General features: G+C 35.2%; 1 protein-coding gene across 1 annotated transcript; it reads left to right on the forward strand.

Annotated features, from left to right (window-relative positions):
• Positions 1 to 2,756: 2,756 nt before the first annotated feature.
• Positions 2,757 to 11,340, forward strand: LOC134536766 (large ribosomal subunit protein uL15). Its single transcript, XM_063376678.1, has 5 exons — positions 2,757 to 2,799; positions 7,037 to 7,100; positions 8,231 to 8,328; positions 10,214 to 10,363; positions 11,172 to 11,340. Exons 1-5 carry the CDS (start codon positions 2,797 to 2,799, stop codon positions 11,298 to 11,300), a joined length of 444 nt encoding a protein of 147 aa, XP_063232748.1. The 5' UTR covers positions 2,757 to 2,796; the 3' UTR covers positions 11,301 to 11,340.

An 11,340-nucleotide genomic window follows, 5' to 3' on the forward strand; every position in this document is an offset into this window, starting at 1 on the left:
ATTGTACCTACTTAGCATAAAAAAACATTGAAATTTTTGCTGTGTATAAATTTGTGGCTTATTTGACGTGTATTGTGATAAATACAATACCGGTAACGTAGTGTCCATATTACGTAATTCGTTTTTGACACCAAATATTGCAATCGTGTGTCATGTTTTGATGGAACAAAACTATAGTGGTAGTTAGATTATGCACATGTATTCGTTAAAAGTACATCCATCCCGGAATAATTGAAAAGTACTCGAAATGAGTCCATTTATATATGAATTTCCCACAGTGATAAGTGATTGTGAAAATAAAGGTTATCCTATTTACCCTTCCCTATCTTGCAAACAGAGCCAACATTCCTACCACGCAAATAATATGATTGAAAACAACACACACTGATGAAAACCCACACAAGTAGTATTAAATAAATGATGGAAGAAGATATAGTTGAAAGATTATGTTGATAAATTCATAAGATTGTTTTTAAGAAGCCCCTACACCAAACAATTAAAAACTTTGGTAAAAGTTCCGTTTTGCTTATCCAGGTGTATCTAGATATACCTTTGATTCTAATGGCATAATCCTGTACACCTGATCCTGTGTTCTATGATGCTTATCTTTCTTATCAGTTGGAATAACTTCAGATTTCGCGCTGTCGCGCGAAATGCGTCGGCACTACGCGCCTGCCCACTGCTAAATAAAATCAGCATTATGTACCACAGGATCAGGTGTACAGGATCATGCCAACAGGATCACATGTTAACTTGGATACGCAATACGGAACTTTTACCCATTTCCCCCCGCACCATGAGATAATTGCCAGATGATGTTCATAAAATGTTATAATTTTGTATTGATTTGCAGTTATAAAAATCTTAATGTACACATTGACAATTGTTTGCTGAATCAAGAAACACCGCATAAAATTTATTTTCACCTCAAATTTTACACTAACATAAAAAGTTGCGGCAAAGTAAGCAGAAACAAACTAAGAAACGATTACTTTTAAGTGATAAGAATTTTAAATTCTATCAAGTAAGCAGAAACAATAAACTAAAAAACGAGTACTTTTAAGGGATAAGAATTGTAAATTTTAATAAAATTCTTGCCACAAACTATCAGCACGTTTCTTGGTAAATTCAGGATTAAATTTTCCTCTGGACAAAGAATCATTTTTTTCCATGAATGATAGCAAAATTTCCCGTTGTTCGGCCGTAACTTTACAGCTCATTTCAATTTGATAAGTAGATCTTTAACCTACACCCCTACACCAACACGAGGATATTTGCAAAGAGTAAACAAAACAAAACATTCAGTATTCATCCACTTCCACGGGAAATTTACCTTTCCTGTGATTGGCCTTCTACCAGTGACGTCAACAGTTAAAGCAACGTTGCCACACTTCCGTAAAGACTTTTCGTTGACCCGATAATGTTGATTCCGGTAGCTACTACAGCAATTTCAAGAATTGGTTTTTTACTCTCTACCGGAATGAAACTCACGGATTAATCCGGTAGCGGAATTATTCCGGTAGCGTCAAGAATCGGCCCCCAGGCAACGGGGACGGCGTCACTACGCTTCCGTGTCCTAGGATGTTCGACTCGTGATGTAACTCGTAACTCGAAAGCTCAACCGTGTGAGCGACACAGCGAAGGAAACTCAGCTGCCGCGACAACCCGTACTGTGGCGCTGTCGCCGGACCGCGAGCTCGGAAGACGCGCCTCGCGATCAGCGCGGAGCGGCGTGCACATCTGCCGCTGAACGAGTCCTGAGCAACACTGCCCTTCCCCGCCCGCCAGTGGGCCGTGGCCCGCGGGCCGTGGGGGAGGGGAGGAGAAATCGGCTGGCATGGGAGAGCGCCCCCCCTCGCGACGCGGACGGGCGCCAGGCCGCGATTACATATTAGCACTGCGAGACATTTGAGAAAATTACAAGATAATTTACACAATAATTAATATATTACGGTTACATTATTTACACACTTATTGAGGTTCGCGACCATTTGAAAAATACATAAAGCAGAATTATTCGTAACACTAAAGAAGCCCACTGGCATGCTAGGGCGCACGCGGGTGCGTCCCTGGCCGATGCACTACACTGATGGTTCACTGGGGAAACAAGGGAGGACGTTGACGAGGCATAACGGCCTGAAGGAGCCGAGGAGACACTTGGGTCGACGTCAACACGAACTTTAGAAAGTTTTAAATTAATTTTATAAACATAAATTAACTATTAATATGAAAAAAAAATATATATATACAGCACATACCTGTTCACCAAACTCCCATTACCTTCCCTACATAAAATGCGAGATTGCCAGTTATGCTTATCTCTACATCCTTCAATATTGCACCCTTACTGCTTCCTTCTACCGCTTTGGGAACATTCCCTATCCCAGTGAGTGTTTGAATATCACCGTTTTGTATCTGAATATCTACTTATCTCCCAATCGGCATATCTATCTTCCTCCTTTTCAATCTCAAGAAATTCATCTGCACCTGTTCGTTCGTATTTAGAATCCTTTCCTTTATACCATCTTTACTACTTTACTACCTTTCCATACCTCTCTATTACAAATACTTTCCCTGACCCATGTTATTTTTTCCTCTTTCTTGATTCTTCGTACATAGCTAAAAATAGTTTCAGAAGAGATGTGTATTTATTTTATTTTTCGTATATTTAAAATATATTCTTTACCTATTTTCTCATTTCAGCGCTGATTGCTGTTGTTTTTTTTATTTAACATTTTGAGTTCTCATACTGTATACACATTTCTATGACTGGTCACTGACTTGAAAGACAAGAAAATGGTGAGTTAAATTTTGGTTATTGTAATTTTAAATCCTTTTGGTGTAGTGTAATCTGGCGTTATTTGTGCTGCAATTCTATACTTTAAGGTTTACATATTAGCATCAGTTTATTTTACACTAAACCTTTTAATGTATTATGGTTTTATTTCTATTTATGTCTAATTTAGTTACCATGTGTCAGGAAAGTTGGTATCTAGCTGATAAAATGTGCAAGTTTTGTACGGCACTTATTCTCTTTTAACTAATTACAGTCACCAAATATTGTGCCTAATCCTAAAACTTAGAATAATTATTTGGAGCAAGTTGTGATTCTAAAGTAGCATATTAAGATATTGTCAACACAAGATATCAACAAAATTTTTCAACTTTTGTGTTATTTTTTACCATCTGCTTGTCAGCAACGAAAGAAAAGAGCAAGTATGCACTAAATGAAAAATACTTGGATTTGATATATGTTTATTTTAACTTTTAATGTTTTGCTAAAATCAGTAAAAGTTCTGTACTCTGTATCCATGTTTATCCCATGCTCCTGTACATTTTATCCTGTGGTACATGATGCTTGCTGTTTTAATTTAGTACTTCAAATTATCCTGCACATTACTAAAACTTGTGATATAGCAATAAATTATAATCTTAAGTTAAATAAAAAGGAAAATATGTTTTGTAAACTTTGGATCATTATTTATTCATTATTATATGACAGGTTTTAATGTGCAGGATCTTCCGCATCTTTGGATACGTGATATGGAACAATTATCCCACAATTAACCTGTTAACACATTGATAGTTTGATAATGGTAAGCAGTTTATCACAAAACTAGCACAGAAGCCTACTAAAACAAACATAAACTTAACATTGTTATTTGTTTATTTTAATTGTTTTAGTCTTCAAAAAACTATGGTGCTTTAAGTATTCAGTGTGTAATTATAAGGAAAAATTTAGTACTAACAGATTAAAAACAATTATAGCCCAGGAATTGTAAAATTGAATGTGAAAATAGATTTTTTTTTTCTCCTTTGGAAATTGGAAGATGATGTTTATGCTTGTTTGGTAAATATGTAGGGTAACGGTATATGCGGAAAAAAATGCTAAAAATCCGAAAATAGTTTTATTCTATGCTCTTTCACTTCCTCTTTTCAAATCAACCGGCGGAGATAAGAAATTCCAAATACTTTAGAAGATATTGACTTTTTTAATTTTGAACATGTAGAGTAGCGGTATTTGCGAAAAAAAAAATTCTAAAAATCTGAAATTTCTTTTATTAAATGCTCTTTCACTTCCTCTTTTCATTAAAACCGGCGGAGATAAGAAATTCCAAATACTTTAGGAGATATTGAATTTTTAAATTTTCATCACAATACCTGTGAATTCAGGTGGCCACCATTGTTTCTTGTTTACGAGACGAGTATGATTTTTTTTTCCGACGTAGATGAACGACTACATTGTTGCTTGTTTAGGAGTATCTATTAAAATCTGAAAATACTTTTATTATAGTTATGTTATGTTAGGTTAGCTACATTAAAACACTTTAAAACACTATGGACGGTTAGTTAGGTACATTAAAATAAACAGAGAAATATAAATATTAATAAATAAACCCGAGGTTGGCCGAAGGTAAATTGTTCGGGTGTAATCGGGAATGGCAGAACTTTATGTGCATCTTTATTTACCGTTCGTGTATGCCTAATTAATTAAAATGGTCGATTAGGTCAGGTTAGTTACATTATTAATACTTTCAAACTAAGCATACATTAAAAATAATATAAATTAATTTAAATGGTTGTTTAGTTTTAAAGTATTTAAATTGTAGCTGACCTGACCTAACAAACCGGGACAAAGGATGAACGGTAGGAACTCACGTAATTTTTTTTTTTTACTTATTACTTGCGCAACAAATAAAACATTAAAATTTGAAACGTTAAAAATTCACCTACGTTAGAGGCGGGTACAATTCCTTTGCCATTAGTAGAAAATGATGTAGTCGTTCTACCTACGTCGCCAAAATAAAAAAATCATAAACGTAAACAAGCAACAAAGGTCGGTATTGTGATGGAAAATAAAAATTCGATATCTCCTAAAGTATTTGGAATTTCTTATCTCCGCCGGGTTTATTGAAAAGAGGAAGTGAAAGAGCATAGAATAAAAGTATTTTCGGATTTTTAGCATTTTTTTTCGCATATACCGCGAGACTACATATTTACCGCTTGTTCCACTATGACATGGAAGTGGAGACGTATCAAGTAAACTGAGACTAACTCGTGGAATGGAGTATCTCTAATGGTTTGCATGCAGCTACGGGCCCCATAGTGAGTAGCTCGGCAATACTTAGTTCTTCCTTTCACGTTACTCCGTGTAGGCAGTAGAAGTAGGTTATGTTGCTTTGATGGGTTGCTATGTTTGTTTACATTGTGAGTATATATTAAAATTTGTTTTGTGTATAAACATATTTAGTGTTCTATCATTACTTTTTGGTTTTTTTAATTATGTACCGTATGTAAAACTGAAAATGTTTTCTTGGAACCCCAATTTTTTAAATTTCTTTAATACATTTAAATTGTTAAATATATTCTCATTTCTCAGAATCCAGTTGGAATTTTCAAACAATTTTTTATGCTAAATGAAGTTCTGTAGTGTTGTAAAATATCCCTTTCGAAATAATATTATTTTTTACTAAAAAATCACGACTTATAATTTACCCAAATTTGTTCCTAACTGTTGTCTGAACTGGAAGTGAAGTATGCAAGCAATAATTTTTTTTAAAGGAAGTAATTAAGTTAATCACTGTAAATTTGTGTTACCCTGATAGTTTGAAATTACTAATTTCAGCTAACTTGTTTTTCTGACAAAATAAAAAAATATGGTTGGCTAATATTGTTTCAAGATACCAAACATTGAACCTGTCCACATTTGTGAAGTACGCCACAAGGGCAATTGAAGTACACAAGGTCGCAAGTTCACGACTACGTACTTGAATTAGGAAACTGCTGTAGGCTGGGTTAATAAACTACAAAAAAATGCAATGCAAGCACCAACCAACTTTCCACTATTTGAATTTTGTTTTCGTTTCCGCCTTTCATATTTGAAGTGAAGTGTTCCAAACTTTTATTAAAGCTGCAGGTGTTATTTGCATGAAATGCAACAATATTTATTTGTTTTATACATTAGTATAAATACACTTATTAAAATTTCACACAGATAATAGTCCATTTTAATTCAACTATTGGTTATTTAATGTTTTTTTTTTATATAAATATGAATTCTCGAAAGAAGCCCAGGGGATAAATTTGTTTTATAATGTTTTACAATTTTAAGTTGTTGGATTGGTTATTTTTCTGGACTCTTCATGCTTTATAAACGACCTTAATTTACTTGCGTGGGTTGGAATGTTGCAACCCTTGCATATTTCACGAACTTGGCCTTTTTGTAGCTGCTTCTCTTGTGAAATAAAAATTATGATATTTTTATTTTTGAATAGTTCATCATATGTAACTTAATTTTTCCCAAAAAAAACTGCATGTTCAAATTCCTATGGATTTTAAATATTCAATTGTCAGGTAGGTGATGAAGTCCAGGGGGAATTATGGGGTTAAAGCCATTAAAAATAAAAATAAAATTAATGGTCATTGGAATCGCTGTAATGAATAAATTACAGGAATTTAAGTATTTTTCCATCAATATTTACTTCATTTTAACTAACTTAACCACACATCATTTTTCCTCAAATTCAAGGCTATTCACAACTACAAAAATTTTAAAAATTCAGCCAGAATAAAAAATACCATTTTACAAAGTTCATGAATTCTCACAATTTCAAAAAATATTATATGTTACTAACTTTACCGGGAGTTGTCTTTAAAATCAACAGATAGTACAATTAAAAATATTTTTCAAACATGTAAGTAAAGATGGTATACAAAATATTATTTTTAATGTTAAAAAGTTTGGTTGTATCAGTCTGGCAACTGCGAGTGCAATTTACTCTGAGCTGCAGTCTAAGTGTGAGACATGAGACATTACCAACATAGATCCGAATAACTTTGAGTAATGTAACAGACCTCGGGCTGTCAAATCACACTGTTCAGGATTTAGATTTGTGGGTTTTAAATGTAAGAAATGGTGATTTTGTAAATAGGTGAACAGAAAGCTAGATTTGTAGTGCAGTGTGTTCATGTGTGGTAGTTGTGAGGGTCTTGTCTCTCTATGACTTCTCCTTGTTGATGTAGTCTCTGTTTGCAGTCGACCCACAAGAAGAAGACGAGGAAGTTGAGGGGTCATGTCAGTCATGGCCACGGTCGTATCGGTGAGTGCTTCTTGGAACTGTGGCTCAGTCACCGTTTCTTCTTTTGCAGTCCATCAAAAAAATTAAATTCATAGAAAACAATTATAGATATCAGTTGTTAATTTTTATTTTTTAATTAAAGCTTACGGGGTTTTGTGATATTGTTTTGCTTTGTTTTTTTTTTATTTTTCATTCTTGGTTTGAAAAAAAAATTGGTAAGGGTATGGATTATAGTAATTGGTAGATTTGTGTAGTTTTACTAGTTTGGCACAACTTTTTATTGTACAATAGTTGTTTAGCTGGATCTAGGTATTAAATTAAATTTAGTTTTGTTGTAATTATTAAAAATTAGTGTGTTTTGGGGGATGTGATGAGTGTATAAAAATTTAAACTATAATTACTTAAGTGATTTTGTGTTAGGTACTATAACATTTGTGAAAACCTAAACCTTTAAAGAATATAATTGCCTATCAAAGCTCATACAGTTCTATCACATGATACTTGTCACAGTGTAATGTCAGTATATCTTACTATGTGGAGTCTTTATTTATATAATCCTGTGCGAACACTTTTGTTGAACATGATGTTTTCAACTATTTGTAGTGGTTGGTTACTATTTATAACAAGGAATTCCATTAATTATGTGCTACGGTCAAAAAGAGCAAAAAAAAAAAATTAGTAGGTACATATTAACGGAAATCAAAAATATGATGACAAACAGTTGAAAACCAAGATGGTGTCTTTCAGTGGTGTTTCCTCAGAAGTAAGAATTTTATACTTTCAGATGATAGACTTGATAAAGTACAAGAAGAAAATGTATTTATGAAAATCTCATTTCAATTTTTTTTTTTAATAAATCATTTCAAGTAACTACATGCCAAAAAAATTTCAATACATTATTTAGTTGTGTTAAAAAATGTGCTCTTTAGGTATATCCGGTACAGAACACACTGGAACAGGACAGTGTTAAGAGGGGATATTCTGTTGATTGAAAAGAGATCGTAACTACCCATTAAAATGTATTCTGTAAACTAAGGAGTAGACATGCTAGGTCTTGAGGAGCGTAGCAGTTTAACACTGAATCTGCAGTGCAAGGTGTGGCAGTTTGGAAACCCAGCATGGCATCCAGAGTGCTGCTCTCGTTTGTGCAGGCAAGCACAGGAAGCATCCCGGTGGACGGGGTAACGCCGGTGGCATGCACCACCACAGGATCAACTTCGACAAGTACCATCCCGGGTACTTCGGCAAGGTAACTGCAGCTTGTTCTGTCCCCGAAACTGTTTTGGTCCCGCCGATGAAGCACGGCTCATTTATGGTGAACCTCTGTGCTTTGTCAGCCATGGACAAGATTATGTGGTGAAATGCGATAATACCGAAATACACCGCAAAGCATGTCTGTTAGTACAAGTTAGGCCAGTGTTTTTCAAACTATGGGTCATGACTCCCTGAAGGGTCTGGAAGCCTTACACGAGGGGTTGTGAGTAAAAGAAAGAGGCAAGTGTTTGTAGGTCGTACTTTACAAAAAAAAATGTACATTTTCAGTGAGAAGGCTTTGCCTGTTTATTTTTTTAATAATTTGTTGAAACATGGTTCTATTTTTGAGATGCAAAAACCTAAATCATTTTCTAATTGAAGCCTAGTTATGTCCCACCATTGAAGAGAACGTTTATTCACATAGGTAAGAAGTGGCAAATGGCAATAATAATTGTTAAGCATTCCTTGCCAGTTCTGGATATTCTTGTTTTCTCTTCCAGAAGACGTCAATATTTTGCGAGCAGCTAAACCTATAAGTTTTTCTTTCATCTTCGTGGTTAGATCAGCCAGATGTACTGACATATCCAAGAAAGGATTTAGTATATATGCCCATTGTCAGCTTCAGAGTCCAGTTCTGGAAAGTAAGTTACGAGTTCCTCTTCCAAATTATGCAAGATCTGTATCATGCAAGGAATGTGAGAACTTACTACCAATGATTGGTCCATTTCAGTTTCTTCCACTATCTTCTGAACACAAGGGAAAGACTCGCATATTAATTTTTTGCAAAGTCGTTGACCACAAAATTTTGCGATGAATCCTTTGATTTCATCCTTAGCTGTTAGAATGTTTTCTTCTCTCCCTTGGAGGTTCTTGTTTTAAATATTAGGTGGCTATAAAGATCAGCAGAAAATGCTAATTTAGCAGCCAAACAGGGTCACATATGCATATTCAGATTTAGCATCTTGTAAAAACATTCACAATTCAGCTTTCAGTTCTGGAACTCTTGTCAATACAATACCTTTTGGATAGCCACTTGACCTCTGTATGATAAAAGATTTTAATGGAGTGAACCCATGTCTTCACAAATGATTCTGAACAGTCTAGTTTGCAATTCAGTCTAGTTTGCAGTCAAGTTCACAATTTTCAATACCTTTTTAAGCATGGCATTTAAATCAGAAGGTTAAACTTCTGCTGCCAGAACATGTCTATGAAGAAAGCAGTGTGTCCATGAGACATTTGGTATTCTTGATTTTAATTTCTCAAGTCCGTTTTTTTTGCCTGCCCAGTCATAGTTTTAGCACCATCGCTACAAATTTGGCAACACATTTTGACCAATCAATTTCATATTGCGAGTGATGTCTTCTGTGATGTTTCATCTGCTTTAAAGCGCACAAATACCCAAACTGCGCATTTTGAAACATCAGTAGATTCGTCTAACTGCAAAGCAAAATGTGGGATTTTTCTTCAATTTCTCGACTACTTGTTCTCGAATGTCTGCGTTCAGTAGCATTGTCAGAAAGTGGTATGCTTTTTAGCTTGCTTGCCTCCTGCCTACCTAACATAATTTCAACCGTATCTAGGGCTGCTGGCAAAACGAGATTTTCAGCAACTGTATGCGGTTTCTCTGCGTCAGTGACTCGGTATGCAACTCTAGCTATCTAACAATGCATTTTCGTTGACACTGGATACCTAAAAACAGACAAAAAAACAGAAAAAATAAATAATATAATTTGTAAAGGGGTAGCGTATTCAAGAAGGTTGAAAAACACGTGAGTTAGGCACTATAGTGTTGAACCACAAGTGGTGCTAGTAAACACAGTTGCACTTGTACCAGTGCCCTGAATGGGAAGGCAGGGTACTAGCTGTGTCACGTGTTGCAGCTGGGGATGAGGAACTACCACCTGCGTCGCAACACCAAGTGGTGTCCCACGGTGAACCTGGACAAGCTGTGGTCCCTGGTCAGCGAGCAGACTCGTGTCAAGTACAAGGACAACACCGAGAAGGCCCCTGTCATTGACGTCGTCAAGGCGGTGAGCTGTCCATGTGTGCAATAATTGTGTTGAGAATATCTTGCTTAGTGAATCACCAGTTTTACCTCCACATGTCCCCCCCCCCCCCCCCCCCCTCAATTTCTTAAATGTTTTTTTCACTTCTTTGAATGACAGGAAGTTATTGTTGCAGTCTTGATGTACTGCAGCAGGTAGTACATTGCAATAATAAAGCAGGTTATATATGCTTTTGCAATCGCATACAAATTTGCTGTAAAAGTGAATATTTTAGTATAAAATTAGTTTGGAATAAAATTGAACGAAAATGGCAAAAAAATATAATATCTTTAAGACTTGTTAATTTGTGTACAGCACATAATACTGATGTGAGTATATTTTGAATTCTGTATTAGTCAACAAAAGCTACCTTTCACTGTGGTGGTTGTTGACAGTGTAGCTATTGTTACACTGCCTGTCGTACTACCACAAAAATTTGCCAAATATTTTAAGAGAGCATGGTATCTGTACAACATTAAACATATGCAACTGTTAGATAGTTGGTTTTTATGATTGGTAAATATTGTTCCTGCTAATTCATTTTTTTTTTTAGATTTTTTTAGAGAATGCCATTCATAAAAATTTGTTGCAAATCAAAACCTGCTGCTAAAAAAAAATCATAAATCTCATGTCAAGTTAAAAAAGGACACTAGTGGTTGCAGTTGTGTGAGTGCAAAAGTCTTGTTTTGCATTGACTCTAGGTTAAAACTGTATGTTTGTTTCTTACAGTGAACTAGGCACATTTAGTATTTTGTTGTAGTTTGTTGGCAGCGTGGGGCTGTTTGTGTTGCAGGGCTTCTACAAGGTCCTGGGGAAAGGCAGGTTGCCCAAGCAGCCGGTGATCGTGCGTGCCAAGTTCTTCTCGCGAAGAGCTGAAGAGAAGATAAAGGAAGTGGGTGGAGCGTGTGTTCTCCAGGCATAATCCTCACTGTACTTGTTAATAAATATATTTGTATAAAGTG

Source organism: Bacillus rossius, chromosome 11 (genome assembly GCF_032445375.1).
Source record: "Bacillus rossius redtenbacheri isolate Brsri chromosome 11, Brsri_v3, whole genome shotgun sequence".
Lineage (NCBI taxonomy): Eukaryota > Metazoa > Arthropoda > Insecta > Phasmatodea > Bacillidae > Bacillus > Bacillus rossius.